This window comes from Lissotriton helveticus, chromosome 1_1 (assembly GCF_964261635.1).
Source record: "Lissotriton helveticus chromosome 1_1, aLisHel1.1, whole genome shotgun sequence".
NCBI lineage: Eukaryota > Metazoa > Chordata > Amphibia > Caudata > Salamandridae > Lissotriton > Lissotriton helveticus.
In genome coordinates this window covers 571,038,248-571,062,752 of record NC_136057.1, presented here as the reverse complement: position 1 = coordinate 571,062,752, position 24,505 = coordinate 571,038,248, and the positions used below count along the sequence as shown (strand labels likewise).

Here is a 24,505-nt window from a genome sequence, read left to right as displayed (position 1 = left end):
AGGCTGGCATAAACGAAAAATTGGGAAAAGGGTACATTAAAACAACATGGAACCTGCCCTATTCACATGCATGTGTCAGTAATAAAGGACAGAAAGTGTTTCTTAGTGGCAATAATTGTGAGATGTCACTAAGCGGTACACTTCTGTGTAACGGAATTAGTTTGCATGGAGCCTGTGAAGGGAACTCAAATAACCTTTCATGTCACCAGCTAGGCACACCTGCTACAGAGATAGAACCATTCTTTCAAAGACTCTATAATGGGAGTTACATTATAATTGTGGACCGCAGATGCTGTAGTCTTATGCCCGGGACTCCTTATCTCGTAACTACGACTGCGAAGGTCAAGTGCTGTGGACGCTTATTGTTCCCCAGCTCCTTTGCAGACAGGGAGGCAAGGGCATGGCCCAACTTGAAAATTACTTCTATTCGAATAGATACTTTAAGCAGAATGAAAACAGTGCTTCTTCAGACGCCGACAAGGCTCACGTCATCAAAAGAAACGTATGATCTCCTAGTCGCAAGGACGACTGCAGAGATACATTCATTCTTATCGACTAATTCCCCCATACATTTCGCAGAAATCCTGAATGAAATCTTAAATATTTCTGATACCAGTGGAGTCTCAAAAGTATTTAAGACAGTATTTTCGATGGCATTAACACCATTCAAAGCCATACTGGGTATTTTTCCAGATTTCGTCCATTCGATTTTTGGCGGACTTCCCCTCATTTTAGGACTAATTGCAGGAATCCTATTCTTGGTCCTTATATTTCGTTATGGCAAACCATGTCACAGACAAATCACCTGCGACAAGGGAAGAAACAATCCTAGCCATTGGATACCGGGACCGGATATCAAAAATCCTGGGACTATCCCGGCTTAGAGACCTGAACATGACTTGGTTTCTTTCATTTCGACCAATGTGGCATCGATGTGTTTTACCTGTATTAAGGTGCCTGCTATGCGGAGAAGAATGCGTGTTAGACACCTGTCTGACGCTACAATCGGTTGCGCCAATGGATGCAGAAACATTGTTGAGTCCAACAAAGGCTCATGCTTTGTGCTGCCCTCAACGGCTACCAATCCTGATGACGGCATTCGTGGAAGCTTCACCACTACGATTAAGGGGTAGTGAAGTTCAAAATGAAAGCAGCATTGATCAGGTACGACCTTCTGTCAGCAATCCAAATCAGAATGTCAATGGAGACAATCATGCGCACGAATGCATGGTTACACCTATTTCCGAGTTAGTGGAACTCTCCCAGGAAGCTGTTGACAACTTTTTCGAGAGTCTAAATGATATGATGTTCTCACCAGAGCAGAAATAGAGACTTTTGAGCAAGCTCGTACACGGCGTTCCCTGAATTTGGCCTTCAACTAGAAAAGCAAAATACCATGAACATTTTTCCCTCCAGTTCACGGACAGCAATTTTTTCAGCAGCCCCAAAATATTTTTGCATATTTTTCGGGACACTATCTTCTGCTTAAAGTAAGAACTATTCTTAGAGAACTAAGATTTCTACTTTTTAGATAGCTTATAGACATTAGCTGCCCGCTGGTATGTTCATAATTATTTTATTCTGTGATGGAATGGTCTCGAACTTTTTTCTGTATTAAGAGCCATTTCATGTGTAAATTCTCATATACCATTTAGCAATAATGTATACAAATGCGTGATTACTTTAGCATTATTTCACAGCTTGAGTGCATACAATACATGTAAATGCTTTTTTTTCCGTATATTTGATAATTTCAAAATGCATTTATGTATTTTGGGGTGGTAAGGTATACACGATACTCTACCGTATGTTTTACTATGCATAGATTAGTAAATATGTCCATAGTTAGCGTGGAGTGGGTGTGATGTATTCCTATAGGTTCTGTATCGATCCCCCTATTCCTGACCCTATTCTGGTTAACAAACTAACAAGTTAACTAACAGCCATCCCATGAGGCAGAAAACCCCCATGATGCAGGAACCGTTATCTGATAAAGCCACACTACGGCACAGGAACGTGTTATCTGATTAGGTCATAACGCTTGCCATTTAATTAGACAAGCGATATTCCTCCAGCCCCTGATAAGGCATACGGAGTTCTCAAAACAAATCAAACCTATGACAACCTGGGAAAAACCCTGCGGCCATTGTTTTGATTTCACCGAGAACTTCAGCAAAAGAATGTGCTAACGACCTGGTCGTATGACATCCTTATTGACGTATCTATGTCCATCCTTACGTCAATCTCGGCACCTTAAAGGTATAAATATTACCGATATTGCCCTATGCAAACACACGCGGTGGTGACGAGATCGGAGCAGCCAGACTTGCCGAAGCCCAGAGCAGAGCAGACCCCGCTGGCGCAGCCCCGCCTTCCTGACGCGCTGAGAACGAGAAGCTGTCTATTCTCCTGCCGAGAAATCCAGCTCCGGCGCTTCCGGGTAGCCCTTGCAGGCAGCCTGGAATATCGAGGCCAGAGACGAGAGATACCATCCCTCATCCATCCTAGATTCCAGGTACAGAACTGAATAACCCCTCACAGAGAATTCTTTAGTCAGTCACTTGGCAAAACAAACTTAACTTAAACTGTAACTTTCTATTCCCGCCCACGCATTAGACTTAGGTCAGGTACACGGGGTAGGCGTAGTTAGAAACACCAGTTGAGTACGAGTAGTCAAATGTATATGTGTATGTAATATATCTTATTCATTTTAAACCTTCATATGGCTTAGAAACCATATCAATGTACAGTATTATTTTATACTTCTGCTTTTAATGTATGCACTTTACTTAACCATAAGTATTGTAATAATATCGATCCATTTCTCTTGTATGAGAAAAGAGACTGATCAATAAATAACATCTTTTATTGAACACGCCCGTCTCTTCCTTTTCTCTACAATCTGATGAGACTAAGAATGCACGTACTGACTGAGTAAAATAAATTGCCTTTTGTATACACGACTCTCGAGATACACTCTTGATTAGGGGAGAGCAAAGTTGTCATGTTCTATGGTTGTCAGAAACTAAATCCCTTCTTGTCTATCCAGGGAGGTTCAACTCCTCCTTGCCTATTCAAGAAAGTTTCTAGTGAACTCTGAGCTAGCTGGCAAACCCAAAACTTTAAGTCTAATATCGACAGTAGTAGACCTAGTTAACGTCTGGTCTAGGCCTATACTATTGAAGGTATTATTCCAATGCGCAGAGCCTATTGGGATAATAGGAACTACACTACAAGAGCCTGCTAGAAACATAATTAACCACTTTTTTAATATGATATACACCAAAAACATTTTGAGAAATATTTAAGAAAATTGACTTTTAGAAAGTTAGGTGTTAAGACCAACTGCCCAATCCAATTCACCCAAGGTGTAACATTTCTGGGCTAAAGAAACAGTTTTTTCCCGCTTGGAAAATCTCTTCAGCAGAAAATGTGTTTCAGTTGGTCCTTGGAGAGAAAATATCTGGCCTTGTGGAATTCCCCCAGTTGGACTGCAACTTTGCCCAACTAGAGGATTTTGAGCTCCAAAACAGAGAATATGGTCCAGATTTACCAACACTTTTCATTGGGTGTGTGTTACTTTTATAGGGCACACCCAACACAAAGTGTTGTGGTAAGATTTCCAATTTGTGTTGGATTGTAACTCAAAGTAACACAAAGCTGTGCAATGTGCTGCCTTGCGTTTCTTTGTGACAAGGAGTCATTCCATATGCAATCACTCAGGGATTTGACGCAAATCCCTGTCTACAAAGAATTGTAGAATCGGATTTGTACCAAAATCCTGCACCTCCTCGAAAAACGATGAGAAATATTCTAATTTCTTCTTGTTTTTTTCACTTTGCATGTGTGCTTCATTGTACTGCACACATGCGAAGTTAGAAATGCCTTAAATCATAGTTTTTGTACAGAAAGAGTGTCCCACAAGCACAAAACCTAAACGTTGTACAACGCACACAGCCTTGCATTATGGCGCACGGGTGTCTGAGTGGTGCATTGAAACCAAAACTGCACTTGTGCAGGGAGAGAGCAGAATAGCACCACATCTTAGTAAATATGGTGTTGTTCATCTCTCTCCCTTTCAGACAACACAGCCCAACAACTTCACATGCTACACAACGCTGCTTTAGTTTTCCATAAACATGGCTGTAAATTTGAACAAAGAAACCTTGACTGGGAGATGTAGAAACAAAGTATCCATCCAACGGAACGACTTCTCTGGATGCAAAATTGAATTTTCAAACCTGGACCTTTTCCTTCCAAAACCAATGACTTTGGCAGGACCTCACCCAATGGCTATGTGTTAATATTGCAGTTGGATTTATTTTGTATTGTGTTTTTAACGTTTTAAATATTTGGTACTTTTAAATGCTTTACACATTTTTTTTAACCCCTTCCATGCTGGTGACAGACCGCTCCGTCACCAGCTTCGGTCGCGCTGTGCTGGTGACGAAGCAGTTCCGTCACGGCCCGCTCGGCGCGCCTGCGCAGCGTTGAATTTGCGCCTGCGCGACACGTTCTATTGAGCGGGCAGGGCCGTGATGGAACCGCTCCGTCACAAGCACAGCGCGCCCGAGGCTCGGGACGGAGCAGTTCCGTCATGAGCATGGGAGCGCCGCACGGCCCCCCTACCCCCTAGCGCTGCGGCGGAATTGCCGCCGCAGCGAAGGTGTTAAGTCAAACTTCTGTGGTCTGTGCACTAGTTACGAGAGGTTTGAGTTCAGGTTCATATTACTGAAAGTTTTTACTGGACTTAACAGGTTAGTAGCTTTATGGCTTGTTGTGCACTACCATCCGCCCCAGATATTAATTCGCTTTTTTTACAATACCTATTTCCTTACGTTTTTATTTCTTTTAATGTTTTTAGGGTGGAGTGTTTACTGCAAAATTACAATGATTACAAAAGCTGAATTGTCTGTCTTTTTTACTATTTCTGTGTCAACATGGGTGAATTGCTGAAGATGAGTCTTCTTTGTCAAGTAGCGTCTGTCGAAACCAACTGACTGCATTCTCTGTTCTAGTGTGAGCTTCTTATAGATAACACATAATGATGATGACAAAGACAACTCGCACAATGTTTACAAGAACTTACCAAGGTAAAAGAGGGCTTCGGATGCAGATTTCCCAAACATCTGCTCGATGTACTTCGGCAGAAAGGTCACCATGCCACTAGAAGCGTTAAACAGAATGATAGTAATAACGAGGTATAACACGTAAATGGGGTCACAGAAAAGACGTTTCAGGCATGGTAATAAATCTGCAATCAAAGAAAATAATCTTATTAGATACAAAGAAAAAACATACAGAAGCGCGTTTGTTGTGCAAAAAACACTGTGACACAGACACAAATAAATAGAGCCCCGATGAGACTCCTCAAAGGGTCCTATTTATTACATAGTGTGTAAACCGCACATAAATAATACGGGTCAGTCAACAAAATGGGGAACATTCTGACACGCTCATTAAAAGCAGATTTATAGTGGCTATGGAAGAATGTGGCTGCAATGCAGTGTGAAACTCCCTTATGAATGCTACAACCGAAGCAACAACGTAAAAACAAAACATCTATTCAGTACACAATACTTATGTTTTCATAAAAAGTGCCATTCAAAACAAAGGCAATCATGCAAAAAGTAAGATTGAGGTATACTTCTTTATTATAGCTCTTGGTAAACTGCATCAAGACAATGGGCACACGACTGAAAACCTTACAACTTAGTACAGTGAAACAGATAATAGGTGGTAATAGACAAAAGGGTAACAAAATTAATCTCCTGAGCTTTAATTGTGTAGTAGTATAGGAGGTAGAGACAGTCCATATGTGAGTAGGAAAAACATAAGTCAAATGACGTTCTAAGGGATATATTCACAAGAACGTGTGATAACTACCGCAAGAGTAGCGTAATGTAACTTTCAACATTGCAGTCTATCGTGGGAAAATAACCCCGTGTCAACGTGGAATTCACAACACGGCGGTAGCATGCGATAGACACCAGATAACACGGCAAACGTCAGCGTGAAAATCAATGCCACGCCGCAAAAAAGCTATACGCAAAAGCAAAAAAACATGCAATGAGGCAAACCGCGGTACAAAAAGTAGCAAAAACCAGCCACAGGCCTGAAAATCCAACGCATTTGGTGGGACAATGCACCATAAAAACCACAGAATAAATACACCAGAAACAAGCCAAAGCACGTAGCAACATGGATGCACCCTGACCCAGCGCAGAGGCCAACTCGACCCCCATAACCCCCACAGACTACCAGCAAGGAACAACGGGGTCGGGGAAGGCCAAGAGGGTGAGGAAAAAGAGGAGCAGATCGCAGGAAAACACAACCAGCATCATGAAGGTGACAGAACACTACCAGCAAATGACCCTCTAGCAGACGACCTGGATTGCAGTCGGAGTACCGAGGAGGCCATTCCAGGAGGCCAATAGGCACCAGTATGAAGTGACTACCTAACCTAGGCACCAACCCGCTGCCAACAGGAAGGCAGCAATGGCGACAGGAGGTGGCAGTCTAGTGACACAGGAGGAGCTCGAGGAAACCCAGGACACAGTCATCAGTGTGGAGACGTTGCAAGGGAGTGTAGACATAGCTTGAGAGGACCTGACACAACCTCAACAGGGAGTGCAACGAACAGGGACTGGGGTGACGGGGGAAGATGGGCAAAATGGCATACATGCATAATGAGGTGTAGCACACTGCACACCCACAATCACCCAGGATCATGTCCCAGATCCCCTTGGCACACTGCAGCACACACCAATAGCACAAACAGCACACCGACAATGACGACAACGTGGAACAATGCGCATAGCCAATACTGCAGAACAGAGGACACAACTGGCTCTGCACATGCACAGAAAGTAGGTATGGGCGAAATTTGCGAATTCGCGTTCCGCGAATTCGTGCGAAAACGAATTCGCAATCTGCAAAATCTGCGAATTCGTGCGAATTTGCGGATTTTTGGGTTTTTGCGCACTCGCGGGGTTTTTTGCGTGTTCGCTGGGTTTTTTGCGTGTTCGCGGGCCGTTTGCATGGCGAAGTTACCCATGCAGTCGTGTATGGGCACAGCACCCTCTGGTTCACCACTGCCACCCTCTGGTTCATCACTGCCACCCTCTGGTTCATCACTGCCACCCTCTGGTTCACCACTGCCACCCTTTGGTTCACCCCTGCCACCCTCTGGTTCACCCCTGCCACCCTCTGGTTCACCACAGCCACCCTCTGGTTCAGCACTGCCACTCTCTGGTTCCACCCTGCCCCCCTCTGGTTCAACACTGTCACCTTCTGGTTCACCACTGCCACCCTCTGGTTCACGACTGCCACCCTCTGGTTCATCACAGCACCTCTGGATCACCACTGCCACCCTCTGGTTAAGCACTGTCACCCTAAGGTTCAGCACTGCCACCCTCTGGTTTACCACTGCCATTCTCTGGTTAACCACTGCCACACTCTGGTTCACCCCTGCCACCCTCTGGTTCACCCCTGCCACCCTCTGGTTCACCACAGCCACCCTTTGGTTCAGCACTGCCACTCTCTGGTTCTACCCTGCCACCCTCTGGTTCAACACTGTCACCTTCTGGTTCACCACTGCCACCCTCTGGTTCACGACTGCCACCCTCTGGTTCATCACAGCACCTCTGGTTCACCACTGCCACCCTCTGGTTAACCACTGTCACCCTAAGGTTCAGCACTGCCACCCTCTGGTTTACCACTGCCATTCTCTGGTTAACCACTGCCACACTCTGGTTCACCCATGCCACCCTCTGGTTCCCCACTGCCACCCTCTGGTTCACCCCTGCCACCCTCTGGTTCACCCCTGCCACCCTATGATTCACCCCTGCCACCCTCTGGTTCACCCCTGCCACCCTCTGGTTCACCCCTGCCACCCTCTGGTTCAGCAATGCCACCCTCTGGTTCAGCACTGTCACCCTCTGATTCACCCCTGCCACCCTCTGGTTCACCCCTGCCACCCTCTTGTTCATGACTGCCACCCTCTGGTTCAGAATTGTCACCCTCTGGTTTACCCCTGCCACCCTCTGGTTCATCACTGTCACCCTCTGGTTCATCACTGCCACCCTCTGGTTCACCACTGCCACCCTCTACCAAGACCTTTTGTGACGCAGCAGCAGAACAAAAGATGCGCCATGGTGCTGGGTATTAACAATGTGACGCATCTCTCTGTGAGATGTGTCACGTTGTAAAGCCCTGCGCCATCAGGAGACGTTCCGACTCAGCCTCCTAAAAGTGGCTGAGTGAAATCTACATGATTCACTTTTAGGCCAATGCTGCGTCAAAACCCTTCGCCTGCTTGAAGCAGGCGCAAGGCTTGATGCAGCATTGGGGAGATAGGGCACCCCCAGAGCATTGCTGGAGCTGCGTCACAAGCGCGATGCAGCTCCAGCAATGCGCTGCTTTTACGGCACAGATGCGTGACGCATCTGTGCTGTTTTTGCCACATGGTGCGCCGCATTGTAAATGCAGCGCACCATGGGTGGCGGAGCTGTGGCGCACAATAACTGGCGCATCCCTGGGGATGCGCCAGTTATTGTAAATCTGCCCCTATACGTTTAGCCAACTAGGGAGCACTTAATGATTAGACAGTAGAAAGTACTCCAGTTGAGTAGAGGTATTGCACAAAAAGGTGGCATCTTCGTGGACAAACATGCAGGGCGGGATTCAATCTGCCCCCTGTTAGACTCGTCTTTTTGTGCCCTTCTGCCCTCTGTTATTCCCTTGTTTTTGTACCCTTCTGCCCTCTGTTAGACTCGTTTTTTGTGCCCTTCTGCCCTCTGTTAGACTCGTTTTTGTGCCTTTCTGTCCCGTTAGACTTGTTTTTTGTGCCCTTCTGCCCTCTGTTAGACTCGGTTTTCCCTTGTTTTTCTGTCCTTCTGGCCTCTGTTAGACTGTTTTTTTGTGCCTTTCTGCCCTCTGTTAGACTCGTTTTTCCCTTGTTTTTCTGCCCTTCTGCCCTTTGTTAGACTGCTTTTTGTGCCTTTCTGCCCTCTGCATCACCACATCATCACTCAGTGCTACCCCAGCATCACTCAGCTCCACCACATTATCACTCAGCACCACTACATCAACACTCAGCACCACCACAGCACCACTCAGCACCACCACAGCATCACTCAGCACCACCACATCATCACTTAGCACCACCACAGCCTCACTCAGCACCACCACATCATCACTCAGCATCGCCACAGCACCACTCAGCACCACCACAGCATCACTCAGCACCACCACAGCACCACTCAGCACCACCACAGCATCACTCAGCGCCACCACAGCATCACTCAGCGCCACCACATTATCACTCAGCACCACCACAGCACCACTTAGCACCACCACAGCATCACTCAGCACTACCACAGCATCACTCAGCACCACCACAGCACCAATCACCACCACCACAGCACCACTCAGTGCCACCACATCATCACTCAGCACCACCACAGCATCACTCAGCACCACCAAATTATCACTCAGCACCACCACAGCACCGCTCAGCACAACCACAGCATCACTCAACACCACCACAGCACCACTCAGCACCACCCCAGCATCACTCAGCACCATCCCAGTATCACTCAGCACCACCACAGCACCACTCAGCATCACCACAGCACCACTCAGCACCACCACAGCACCATTCAGCACCACCCCAGCATCAATCTGTGCAACCATTCAACAACAACTGGTTCAAATATGTTCTCTCGATGTTTCAAACTTTATTACAAATGTCACAAAAAGATGTTAATATTTCACTTCTGTTCTTGGATTTTCGTCACAATAAAATACACTGAACATAATCTTCACAAAAGTTATTTACAAAAGTTTAAGCTATTGCCATTATAAATTAAAATCACTTTTATTTAAGTATTAATTATTTAAAAAATAAAAGCCATTGTAATTTGTAATATCAATACAGCTAAGTCACGTAAATACAAAACATGCGAGACCTATTGCATTGCAAATGCTTGTTTGTACTTTGTCATCTACGAGTTCTTTGCAATGTTTCAAAAAAGAGAAAGAGAGAGAGATAGAGAGAGAGAGGGAGCGAGAGAGAGAGTGAAAGAAAGAAAGAAAGAACGAAAGAAAGACGTGTACATTTTCAGAGTTGACGATTGCATGGTTGTGGAGTTGAGGTGAGGGGGGTGTTAATTTGGCACTTGCCAAGAGGCTGTGCATTTTCCTTGGTGCCATCCATGGAATGCTGGTTGCTGATGGACTGTTGGAGGGTGAAGGGATTATGCATTGAATTGTGTGTGTAGGTGAATGCTAAAATCGTCCTGAGGCGGAAAGCCGGGACTCTGTCAATTTACTCTGCTGTTTTTTATGCTCGTCGTATTTTAAAACTTGTTTGCACATTTTGCTGGATTTATTGACTAAATTGTCCCCTACCTGCCTTCATACCGCCGCACCTTCAGCGGTCATATTGCTCCCCAAAACCGGAACATTTTTGGCCATTTCAGGGCTGTTTAAGCTGCCATTCCCTGCCTGACCTCACCTCCAGCAGCCGATTGGACGCTGCCTGGGGGGTCGCCATCTTACGTTAGGAGCTGGGACAGGGACACCAGTCTAGCGCTAGGCCCCTCCTGCCCTCCCGCCCTCGGCCACTACAAAATGGAGCTCTTACCCCAGAGGCGCAGCGGACGGGCGCAGCGGGCGCGCCGGCGGCGCGCCAAAGGCGCGCCAAAGGCAAGCCCGTCTGCGCCCGTCCGCGCCAGGATCGCGCCTGGCGCAGGGCATGCTGGGCAACATCCGCCCAACACCAGGTATGACAGTAGGGAATTGTTGGCACTACGTCCCAAGATAGGTGATACATGTAAGGGTTGTCTCCCCACCGACCAACTGTGGGGCCCCTTTTCATGTTCACACTGTAAATGGACATCCTTCTGGACATCTATAGAGATGCCCAAAAGCTCTGCTCCTCCTAAGCATAGTAGCAACAACTTCAAGGGAGGTCTCATCAATGCCCGCTCATTGTGTTGCCACAGCCAAGATATACACGATTTAATCATGTGTCATGATCTTGACGCTCTCTTCATAACAGAATCATGGCTCAACGACTCCTCTAATCCCGATCTGGCTACTGCCCTTCCCCCTGATTTTACCATCTTCAGACAGGACAGACCAATCGGGCGAGGAGGTGGAGTTGCACTCATTGTAAAAAAAATCCTTCTCGTGCCACACATTCGACCTAGGCCATCTTAAGGGAAGTGAGAGTATCGGCTTTTCTATCAAGCTCAATGCCTCCACCTCTTTCACGGGAGGCCTAATCTATCGCCCTCCAGGCAATGCCACCTCCTTTTTGGACTCCCTAGATGAAAAACTGGGGTCACTCATGTTACGCTACCCTCACTTCACTCTAATGGGAGACATGAATTTGCAACTGGAGTCGTGCGACGACCCACATGCCATTTGTTTTCAACATACCCTTAATATCTTTGGACTGGCCCAATTAGTGACCGCACCTACCCATCTAGCCGGTCACACGTTGGACGGTATCTGTTCCAACCTAGGTACTATGTCCACGTCCCCTCCCATTCCGCAAATTTGGACCGACCATAGTTTCATCCCCTTTGACATTGAGCAAAAAGTCCAAGCTTTACCAACTATAAAGCGTTCTCAACCCTCCTTCTCGGTAAACTGGAGAAAGGTGACCGACCGCATTAAGCAGAACTCCCAACCACTGGCACAGGCACCTAAGTTGGTGGGAGACGCGTCGGTTGACTCACGTAATTTTCACGTCTGGATCAGATTATCTCGGACAACTCTAATCCTAAAGGTGACCGTGTGAAGTGTCTCAGAAGGAAACTGAGCGCCCCATGGTATACCCAGGCCTTAACTGAGAGCCACCTACTTTGCAGGATAAAAGAAAGGAAGTGGAGGAAAACATATGACAAGGCATCCAGAGCCCTCTATGTTCAGCAGAGGAAACTATACCTCTCAAGCATAAAATCTGCCAAAAAAGAGTATTACATAAAAGCTATCAACGACGCCCACCAGAAGCAAAAAACGTTTTTTTCAATCGTTAAATCCTTCACCCACCCCAAAGCTCTCCAGCCTGAAATCCCTCCCTCTGAAACCTTGTGCAACAATACTGCAGATTTTTTCGGGGAAAAAATTGCTACCATTCAAAAGGATTTCCCGCCCCCCCTGACCATTCCCATTCTAGGACCCCAGAAGCAGGTAGTCTATAACCATCATTCCCTTTGCAGGTTCCAACCTGTCTACCTCCAACAGACCCGCAAAGCGATCATGGCCTGCAAATCAGGAGCACCAACTGACTCCTGTCCCCCTCGCATACTGCATCACTTAATTGAGGCAGTCAATCCAAATATTAACGCCATCATCAATGCTTCCCTAGACTCAGGGGTAGTGCCCAACGAATGGAAGAAGGCCATCGTGAAACCCTTAATGAAAAAGCAAAATAAATCCCCCACAGACCTGACAAACATGCGCCCTATCTCACTTCTGCCTGCTCTAGGAAAGATCACGGAGCAGATAGTGTACTGGGAGCTAAAAGCCTTTGTGGAGGACCATAACATTCTGCATCCCCACCAATCTGACTTTCGCCCCAGCCACTCTACCGAAACGGCCCTAATAGAACTCTCCGATTCCATCAAGTTCCTGCAGGATGAGGGAAGGAAAGCCGTCCTCATCCTGCTTGATCTCACAGCAGCGTTCGACACAATCTCTCATGCCATCCTGATAGGATGCGTGAGATTGGCGTGACAGACACAGCTTTGGCATGGGTAACATCTTTCCTGACTAATAGGTCCCAATCTGTGTCTTTGGGTCCCCATCTATCCAGCGAAAAAACCATTACATCGGGAGTACCGCAGGGGTCCATAATAAGTCCATTACTTTTCAACATCTATATGGCACCCCTCCTAGCTGTGATAGAGTCTCATGGGATCCTAGTCACGTCTTACGCTGACGACACCCAACTCGTCGTCTCTATCGACAAAAAATGCACGGATACAGAGCTGCGTTTCCACAATTGTCTCACGGAGGTATTTCAGTGGTTGAATAAAAACCACTTGAGGTGCAACAGTGGGAAAACTGAAATCATACCATTAGGTAAAGATCTGCTTTTCTGCCCTAAGGACTGGTGGCCCAAAGATTCAGTGGCCCCGCCTAGTGCAGTGACCTCTGCGCGCAATCTTGGCGTGCAATTTGATGCAGCCCTCTCCTTTGATGATCACGTCAGGATCACGACCGGTTGCTGTTTCGGACTCATCAAATCTCTAAAAAAATTCTTTGACTTCCTCCCCATTGTGTCCAGGAAATCGGTCGTGGTCGCATTAATACTCTCTCGACTCGACTACTGCAATGGGTTGATGGCTGGAGTGAAAAAGTCCACTCTGAAGAAGTTGCAAAGTGTACAGCACGCAGCTGCAAGATTAGTGTTAAAACTTCCCAGGAAATCTTCAGCCTCAGCAGCATTAAATTGTCTCCACTTGTTGCCACTGCACAAGAGGATCCTTTTCAAACTCCTACTAACAGTTTTCAAAGCCCTGAAAAACACAGGTCCTAAATACCTCGCCAACCGTTTTGTCCACTATAACCCTGCACGATGTTTGAGATCCTCCGGTGGTAACCTTACCAAGATCCCGAGGTATAAATACAAAACCAGGGGCGGAAAAACTTTCACAGTCCTAGCAGCTTGGGCCTGGAACAACTTGCCTTTAAACCTCAGACTGGTCGAGACTGAGAGTCTCTTTAGGAAACAACTGAAGACCTGGGTCTATCAGCAATCTGATACTTATGTGATGGCCGCTATTTAGATTTTTTCATTATCTAATCCCATCCACGCACAATTAGGGCCATGATGCTCCCTCCGGGGCGATAGGCTGCGCTTAATAAATACCCACAAATACAAATACAAATACAAATACAAATGCACCCTGGCTGTGTATTTGGAGGTGACACTGGTGAAGGTCTCACAGTGTTCTGATGTTGCCTGTACATTGATGTGTGACATGTGCTTCCTGTTGCGCTGATTGTGTGCTGTGTCACCAGGGGGCTCAAGTGGGACATGTGTGCAGTGGATTGCCCATAACACGTGCGTGCATCCGGCTAAGGCATATGGTCCTTGCTTGGTCTCTAGCGGTTCCTGCGCATTGTGTTGGACTTATGGGGACTGTAGTGCCACGGTGATGGTGATGTCCAGGACAGGTGTGGGGGACTTGGATGTGGCTGGCTGTGAGACTTCGCCGACTCTGGTGGGTGTTGGTTGAGGTTTGCCAGTGGCCAACAGGTGCAGCACAGCCTGCAGCTTGGTGTAGGGTGGGATGTTGGCTGTCCTCTGTGTTGGTGCCATAGGCCTGTTAGGCGATAATGGCCAGGATGCATAGGATGGTTGTCCCTTTCAGCCTGTTGTGGACCGTGACTTTGTCAAATGTCGGGCCTGAGAGGCAGGTGTGTTTCCTGGGGGTCGCTGTCTTTGTCTGTGCTGCCTCTGTGGTGGGCCGGCCGGGTGGGTGTTGTGGCCCACTTTGGTAAATGGGCTGCATTATGAGTGGCTCCATGGCATCTGTTGCCCTTCCGATGATGCCCTGGGCTGGACTCTCTTTTGTGGTGCAGGTTGCCGTCCGACTTTACACCAGGTCAGAGCAGGTGTTAAATTCCTGCTGCTAACGTGCCTTATCACGTGTTTTGTGTTCTTATCGCAGATCTGAGTGGTCGTTGTGAATGTTGAGGTGTTGTGTTTTTATGCGGCTTTTTGCACGGGGATAGGCAACTCTGCATCTCATTAGCGATAGTTGCGGAGGTTCTCTGGGCAATGTTTTTGGCAGGTAAATGGGTGCTGTGGGCTGTTAGCACCAGCTTGTGAATGGGGTGGTACATTTATCACGACTTTGGCTGTGAGGAAGTACCTTTAATTCGGCAATATCTCCTTGTGAATGTGCCCATAAATATTTTGTCTAATAGTATAACAATTTGACCTATGAACTCCCTAGCTTGACAGGCAATACTGAGTATTCAGTTAGCAAATTGTTATTGATCAGATCAGACCACAAGGGTGCCAAGTGGGGTGATGGTTACTGTTAGACCTGGTGTCTTTTGACCTTTCTGACTTCCGACATCCTGTTTGGACCTTGTTTTGCTGACGAAGGACTTTGAGCGCTTTGACACTGCTAGTCAGTGCTAAAGCACGGTGTTTGTCAAGTTAGCTGTAAGACCCATGTCAAGGGGTAAGACATATACCTAGGGCATGTAGCTCAAATGCTTCTCTGTGGGCCTTCAGCACTGGTTGTGCCACCCATTGAGGTAGCTCTTCAAACGTGTCACAGATTTGCGATGATAAGGGCCGTGTGTGCAGGTTACTGTTACTCGTCCTGGCAGTTAAAAAGCTACTTGCTAAGGTTCTGCATGTCTCTTGCTCTATTGGACTACTGCTTGGGGAAATGGTGCAGTGTTGGGAGGAGGTAGGGCATGTGTGTTGTTGCGCTACATACAGTGGTACCAAATGGCTTTGGTTGGTGTGTTTAGTACGGTAGGGCCTGCTTCTTGCATTGGATTGGCATGAGAGGTCTGTGGAAAGGTTATTGAGCTGTACTTCCTACATGCAGAAGAGTGGCAGTATAGTGTTTGATATCGGTGAGTTAGCAATGGTAAATCCTCTCCAGTGGTGCGAGTGGATTCAACACTACTATGGTGGAAATACCACTTTGGGAAAGTGAGCATTTCCATGTTCATGGTTCTGTGAGCCTGTCAGTCTGTTTCCAATCCACATCTGGGTGCTGGGGGACAGCTACATCTGTGCATTCCTGATTGGACAGAATACATAGAGGGCCCATGCATTTCAAAGGTGGCTTTTTGAACTGATCTCACCTTCAAAGGCTATTGTGGGTATAACTACTGGAGCTCTGGCTTCAGGAGTTAAAGATTTGTTGAGGATTGGAACCATAATACGCTGGTCTGATGCTGGGACATCAACAAGAGGACCGATAGGGGCAGGATGGACTGCAACTGGATTATCCACAGACTTGTGGTGGCTTGGTGCTTTTTGTGTTTTAGGAAGAGGACTATCAATTTGCGGATTTTGCCTGAATGTTGCTGGCCTGCAGCTAATTGCCAGCCATCGTGGCCCAGGTCCATGAGCACTTTCCAAGGGCCGGTTAGCTGGCCTCCTGTCCATGAGATCCCAGGGTCAGAAAGGATCTCCCTGTTTCCACAAGATCGCAAGGACCACACAGAATGCAGCGGAAATGTGTGGAAGTGATCATCTGTTTTAACATGGACTGTCCTGACGTACACCTTAATTGCAATGTGCAGATGAGTGTGCTCGTAAAGATAAGCAGCCCACCTGGGGTGCTGGAACATGAGGAGTTTGAGGAGTACAGGGGAAGTTTGCTGAGTCCGAAGTACCCATGCTTTAAACTGGAAACTTGTTCTAGCTTGCACTCAGTAACACATGGTGGTGAGGGGTTTTGGGAGATTTGGCTGAGTTCAGGAGACCCAAGCTGACAGCCTAGACTGTCTCTGATGTCCAGATCAGGAGCACAAAATTGTCTGACATTGCGACCTCAGTCCACAGTCACTAGCTTCCCTTTCCCTGGACCAGAGCCACAAGTTACTCTTTTGTGGAGAATATTGAGACTGGACCCGAGGGATCTCATTGCGCCTTGTGGACACCCACAGCTGTCTGCCTGGGGCAATTGCAGGTTGGACCTCAGTCAGATTTGAGACATTTCTCAAATTGGGAAGCGCACCAGCTTATGGTGTCATAGTCTTTTGCCTACGGGAGATTAGTGAGCCCTCACTCATGAAGGTACTGTTGGGTACCTAAAGGTCTAATCTGGAGGAATGAAATCCAGTAACTGTTTCCTTCCGCTTAGGTGGCCCTGATAATCTGATCAAAGTGTTGTCAGCAGGGGCAATGTTTATAATTGGCTGATGCCGTTTGAGTGTCTGAGGGGCTGGGTCATGAGGCGTAGTTGAAACCTGTGAGCTCTTGAGCTCTGCATGGGGCATGCGATATTTGGAATGCTAGGTTTTATGAATACCTTTGAATAATGCATATATGTTGATGCCGTACTGCTGCTAATAGGAGAGTTCTACAATTGCATACAACTATATATATATACAATGTGTATTTCGTGATGATTTCAATGTGTGTGTAATGCAAATGCCAGTGTTTTATGCATACTCTGTGGAATCTTTGTAGCGTGCATCGTGTGTTGCAAGGCTGGAGTGATGCCAACACTTTACACTTTGACTCTGAGGATAAGGATGATTGCTTGGTTACAAGCCACCAAAGGGTTAGCACAGGTTATTGGACAAGTGTATTGTACTCATCCTATCTAGGAAGGTGGATTCTGCCTAACTTCGTCAGTGATGTCACTGACCATGTCATGAATGATGTAATATGTGACATCATCAGCAGTGGATTGCGGGTGCGCCAAATATAGTTAGTACAACTAACTATATAGGAGCAATTTCAATGGTTTTGTATGAGTGAAATGTCCAGCTAACTATAACACCCCTAAAACTTATAGTTTTTTGAGTGAATTTCAAAGGTTTTTTAAAAGCTAATTCCTAACTATATAAGGCCTGAAACCTATGGCTTTTTCAGTGAATTTGCAAGGTTTTTTAAATGCTAATTCCTAACTATATAAGGCCTGAAACCTATGGTTTTTTCAGTGAATTTGCAAGGTTTTTTAAATGCTAATTCCTAACTATATAATGCCTGAAACCTCAGTTTTTTTCAGTGAATTTGCAAGGTTTTTTAAATGCTAATTCCTAACTATATAAGGCCTGAAACCTATGTTTTTTTAATTGAATATGCAAGGTTTTTTAAATGCTAATTCCTAACTATATAAGGCCTGAAACCTATGTTTTTTTCATTGAATTTCAACGGTTTTTTAAATGACAATTTTTAAATGTATTAATTAGGTTTTTTTATACTGATTTACTACATTTTTGCAGGCAGGTGTTCAGAGGGCACACCCTCTTTTTACAACACTCGGCAGCGCAACCCCTGGTGCGTTTGCAGAGGAGGAACTAATTTCCCTTGCATACTGGGGGTCCCTGGGGGGCAGCTAGCCCACCAGGAGCCTCCAGTATAAGCCGGGGGGCTGCATTGCAGAGAGGTGTAATGAGACCACACCCTTTTTTACACCTTTCTGCAATGCAGCCCCCGGGCGTGTTTGCAGATGGGGAACTAATTCCGCTTGCATACTGGGGGTCCCTGGGGCCAACTGGCCCACCTGGAACCTGCAGTATGCACCAGGGGGCTGTATTGCAGAGAGGTGTAATGAGGCCACACTCTTTATTACACCTCTCTGCAACTCAACCCCTGGTGTGTTTGCAGAGTAGGAACTAATTCCCCTTGCAAACTGGGGGTACCTGGGGGCCAACTAGCCCACCAGGAGCCTCCAGTATGCGCCAAGGGGCTGCGTTGCTTTGCCCCGGGGGCGGCAGTCCGGGGAATTTAATTTATAAATTAAATGTTTTAAGAGTTATCACTTTATTGCAATCAAGATAGCTTCAGGTGTGCCATACCTTTGTAATAAGTAGAACTGTTAGCGCTCTGGTTGTTCTTTTGAACACTCTGGGAAGCTGCAGTAGAACACAAAGGAATCAACTGACAGTCTCTGTCCTTGTTGGATGTACATGTTTTACTGAGAATGTCAAACTTCATTCTCACATGACTGAGAAAGATGATGTGAATTTACAGAAAATATGCTTTCAGCTTAGCTTATAGATCCACTTCCAAACCACTGTGGGAAAAGCATGAGATAATAGTTTTCTTTCAAACATGATTCATGATATCCCAGCAGAAGGCTTTTTCACATGGTAAAATCACCTTAGAACACACCACAATTCCTAAAATGAGTATGGTACCATCAACAAATGATTTATAATGTAACTAAAGTCCTAAAACCTTCGATTAACTGCAATGCTTTTTAATGAGGTGCTATCATGTATATTGGTCCCAAGATGGCTGCCAACACTTCTTGGATGAAGTGCTGACAGCCAATCAGATCTCACAATGAGATGTGTGGTTAGGCTCCGCCCAGATATATATATTTTTTTCCTTTTGATTTTCTCAGGAACTACTGGAGGGATTTACACCATTTAAACAAAAGGCACTTCTGCGTACCAGTCCCTACTATTTTGCCAAGTTTGGTGTAATTCCATTCAGCAGTTCGGGCTGTAGCCGTGTCTGAACGTCCTATGGAAATTAACATGGGGAAAATACGTTTTGGGACCCGCTTTTATCTCGGCCCCCGCTTGACGAATCCCCCCCACACTTCCAGGGAAGGAGCAGAGCGGAGCTGGCCTAAATTTTGGAAAATTAGACGCAAATTCCTCAACCGGCGACAAAGTTATTCCCAATAGAATGTTGCGGATTTCCTATGGAAACTAGGTCCTAACTATATATACCTACTGGCGACCGCCAGTAGGTTATATATATATTTTCATAATGTCATCAGTGATGTCATCAGGGATGTCATTTGAGATGTCATCAGTGATGTAATGAGTGATGTCACTGACCATGTCATGAGTGATGTAATATGTGACGTCATCAGCAGTGCATTGTGGGCGCGCAAGTTATAGTTAGCTGCGCTAACTATAACGGAGGAATTTCAAAAGTTTTGTATGAGAGAAATGTTTAGCTAACTATAACATTTGTGAAACCTATGGTTTTTTCAATGAATTTGCAAGGTTTTTTAAATGCTAATTCCTAACTATAACGTGTGTGAAACCTATGGTTTTTTCAGTGAATTTCAAAGGTTTTGTAAATGATAATTTATAAATATATTAATTATTATGTCTTTCTTTTTATACTAATTTCTTATATTTTTAATATAAATATTTATATTTATTTTATTTTTCAGATTATATTTCATATTCTTATTATAAAATAATAACAAAACTGAATTGCAAAGGAATTTTTGTATTAATAATTGCTTGACGTCGATTGCAAATATAACACAGCTCCACCAATGCTCTTTGGGCCCTATGCTCACAATGCTGTATCAATCCTTACACCTCCTTCAAGCATGTGCAAGGTTTTGATGCAGCATGAGCTCAAAAGTGACTGAATGAAATGTTATACATTTCACTCAGTCACTTTTAGGAGGCATTGCTTCACCCCCTTCTGCACAAGAAAGACTCTTCTGGCGCAGCGCTTTACAATGCAATACACCCTCCAGTTTTGCACCACCGCTGTGTCACAAAAGTGACGCAACAACTGTGTAAAAGAGTCACAAGGGGATTGTAAATCCGCCCCTAACACATACAAATTCACCCAGGCAGTTTCACCAGCAGCACAAATTAAAGCACAGACTTGTAACATATTTATGTACATATGTTACATTCAAGTGCTTCGGACATACTACAGTATACTATAGATAAATACCTTATAGATTTATGCTGTAGCACTACCTTATATTTCTGCACTTTCACATTCTCCACACACTAGTAAGATATTCATTCATTCATTTATGAACTACACATTCATTCTGACAAACTTTTACACACTAACATAGAAATATAGTTCTTTCTTTGACCAGTGAAGGTAGTTCTAAAAAGAACTGTTTTTTTTTTTTAGTTTTGTAGTTTTTTTGTGTTTTCTCAACAAATTCCAAGTGGAACAAAAGAAAGAAAAAAAAAACAACTAATGTCGAGGACAGCAATGATCCTGCATCCTGCGTTTCATCGGGTCCATAGACTGTTCCCCATAACACAAAAGTTTATCGCAATAAATGCATAGAATTTTAACTTTATCAAAGTCAGAATCAATTTCTGGGTGTAGACTGCTTGCTGAAAATGCTGCTGCCGCAGTTGATGTTCTTGGTGCTGTAGCAGGTGGATTCTCATGCAACCTCCGTCTTGCAGCTCGAGCAAAGTTCTTGGGGTGCAAGTTCTTCACGTGTCGCACCATATTTGCTGTGCCAAAGGAGTATTTTTTAGATGGATCACCGCTTGAAAGAGTTGTTTGGAAATCTCCCTCTGAAGAACTGCTGGAAGATGACTCCATTGGTTTTATTATAGTGATCTTCCTTCTATTTGAGAAGAATAATTATAATGGGACAGAACTTTCAACAGTCGCAATAGCAAAAGTTATGAACCAATTAAATCTCTACTTTTAAAGTCACATGCTTTTGCATACGCTTATGATGCGCTTACCCCTCTATTTTGATACCAGAACGCATGATGTTCTACCGCGATTTGTGTAATTGTTTTTAAGAGTAATATATGATTATTACAAGTATTAAAAAAATTAATAGTTATCCCAAATATCCGCCCTTAGTATGTACATTAAATACATAAATAAATGTTTTAAACCAAGTAGAAACATTGCCCCCTTTCGTGTACAGAACGCCGTAAATGACGTCACACGGAAGCTTTAATGCGACGCGTTACGTCAAAGCATATTCGTACTGTATGCGCGGGTACACGCTGAGTATGATAAGCAGTACAAACTATGGTGCGATCACCCTCTCAGTGACAAATCAGAGCTCAGGGCGCGCTGAGGAGAATGATTAGAAGTGTTCACTCATTGCAGATCCGATTCTGGGCCTGCCTCTGCGTACATTATAACACCGCCCCATCTCTCGCTGTTGTTAATTGTTAGTGAACACACTCATACTTGCACATGCGCGGTGCATGCCCCCGCCCACACTACCCACATGCCACCACCTAGCATGCTTGCTATCACTAAGCCTGGAAACCAATACATTAGCCAATGGGATGTCCCCCAAGAACATCATTCTTATACACCGCGAAAACTCTACCAATGATGGCCCTGGGCTTGGTTTGGTCAGCCCCCGCGGTTCCCATATAATGCGGGCACTGATGTGAGGACGCTCTCTTTTGCCTGCCTGTGCTGCGGTGACAGACAGACTGTCGAAAACACCCAAGACTCAGCGAAACCGCCGCCTTTTAAGACACGACAAAAGACGACAGAAGCAAAGGTAAGAGAAGACGTCACATCAGCCTCCACTGTAAATTGTATATGCATAATGCTATTTTTTTCTACTTCATATGGCTTTCCTACTCCTCAATGATTTAAATTATGCTTACATAATTGAAATATTTCTTTATAAGTCACAAGATCCTATACACCTCTCATTTTAAAAATTGAGCGTGACCATGTCATGAATGATGTAATATGTGACATCATCAGCAGTGGATTGCGGGTGCGCCAAATATAGTTAGTACAACTAACTATATAGGAGCAATTTCAATGGTTTTGTATGAGTGAAATGTCCAGCTAACTATAACACCCCTAAAACTTATAGTTTTTTGAGTGAATTTCAAAGGTTTTTTAAAAGCTAATTCCTAACTATATAAGGCCTGAAACCTATGGCTTTTTCAGTGAATTTGCAAGGTTTTTTAAATGCTAATTCCTAACTATATAAGGCCTGAAACCTATGGTTTTTTCAGTGAATTTGCAAGGTTTTTTAAATGCTAATTCCTAACTATATAATGCCTGAAACCTCAGTTTTTTTCAGTGAATTTGCAAGGTTTTTTAAATGCTAATTCCTAACTATATAAGGCCTGAAACCTATGTTTTTTTAATTGAATATGCAAGGTTTTTTAAATGCTAATTCCTAACTATATAAGGCCTGAAACCTATGTTTTTTTCATTGAATTTCAACGGTTTTTTAAATGACAATTTTTAAATGTATTAATTAGGTTTTTTTATACTGATTTACTACATTTTTGCAGGCAGGTGTTCAGAGGGCACACCCTCTTTTTACAACACTCGGCAGCGCAACCCCTGGTGCGTTTGCAGAGGAGGAACTAATTTCCCTTGCATACTGGGGGTCCCTGGGGGGCAGCTAGCCCACCAGGAGCCTCCAGTATAAGCCGGGGGGCTGCATTGCAGAGAGGTGTAATGAGACCACACCCTTTTTTACACCTTTCTGCAATGCAGCCCCCGGGCGTGTTTGCAGATGGGGAACTAATTCCGCTTGCATACTGGGGGTCCCTGGGGCCAACTGGCCCACCTGGAACCTGCAGTATGCACCAGGGGGCTGTATTGCAGAGAGGTGTAATGAGGCCACACTCTTTATTACACCTCTCTGCAACTCAACCCCTGGTGTGTTTGCAGAGTAGGAACTAATTCCCCTTGCAAACTGGGGGTACCTGGGGGCCAACTAGCCCACCAGGAGCCTCCAGTATGCGCCAAGGGGCTGCGTTGCTTTGCCCCGGGGGCGGCAGTCCGGGGAATTTAATTTATAAATTAAATGTTTTAAGAGTTATCACTTTATTGCAATCAAGATAGCTTCAGGTGTGCCATACCTTTGTAATAAGTAGAACTGTTAGCGCTCTGGTTGTTCTTTTGAACACTCTGGGAAGCTGCAGTAGAACACAAAGGAATCAACTGACAGTCTCTGTCCTTGTTGGATGTACATGTTTTACTGAGAATGTCAAACTTCATTCTCACATGACTGAGAAAGATGATGTGAATTTACAGAAAATATGCTTTCAGCTTAGCTTATAGATCCACTTCCAAACCACTGTGGGAAAAGCATGAGATAATAGTTTTCTTTCAAACATGATTCATGATATCCCAGCAGAAGGCTTTTTCACATGGTAAAATCACCTTAGAACACACCACAATTCCTAAAATGAGTATGGTACCATCAACAAATGATTTATAATGTAACTAAAGTCCTAAAACCTTCGATTAACTGCAATGCTTTTTAATGAGGTGCTATCATGTATATTGGTCCCAAGATGGCTGCCAACACTTCTTGGATGAAGTGCTGACAGCCAATCAGATCTCACAATGAGATGTGTGGTTAGGCTCCGCCCAGATATATATATTTTTTTCCTTTTGATTTTCTCAGGAACTACTGGAGGGATTTACACCATTTAAACAAAAGGCACTTCTGCGTACCAGTCCCTACTATTTTGCCAAGTTTGGTGTAATTCCATTCAGCAGTTCGGGCTGTAGCCGTGTCTGAACGTCCTATGGAAATTAACATGGGGAAAATACGTTTTGGGACCCGCTTTTATCTCGGCCCCCGCTTGACGAATCCCCCCCACACTTCCAGGGAAGGAGCAGAGCGGAGCTGGCCTAAATTTTGGAAAATTAGACGCAAATTCCTCAACCGGCGACAAAGTTATTCCCAATAGAATGTTGCGGATTTCCTATGGAAACTAGGTCCTAACTATATATACCTACTGGCGACCGCCAGTAGGTTATATATATATTTTCATAATGTCATCAGTGATGTCATCAGGGATGTCATTTGAGATGTCATCAGTGATGTAATGAGTGATGTCACTGACCATGTCATGAGTGATGTAATATGTGACGTCATCAGCAGTGCATTGTGGGCGCGCAAGTTATAGTTAGCTGCGCTAACTATAACGGAGGAATTTCAAAAGTTTTGTATGAGAGAAATGTTTAGCTAACTATAACATTTGTGAAACCTATGGTTTTTTCAATGAATTTGCAAGGTTTTTTAAATGCTAATTCCTAACTATAACGTGTGTGAAACCTATGGTTTTTTCA

At 44.9% G+C, this 24,505-nt stretch overlaps 1 protein-coding gene across 1 annotated transcript in view; it reads right to left on the bottom strand.

The window, feature by feature from the left end:
* Positions 1-24,505, bottom strand: part of LOC144813884 (solute carrier organic anion transporter family member 1A2-like) — a 1,119,068-nt gene that overhangs the window by 524,063 nt on the left and 570,500 nt on the right. The window contains exon 9 of the mRNA XM_078674060.1: positions 5,090-5,254. Within this exon, the coding sequence (XP_078530186.1) occupies positions 5,090-5,254 (165 nt within the window). The remainder of the gene's footprint in view (positions 1-5,089; positions 5,255-24,505) is intronic.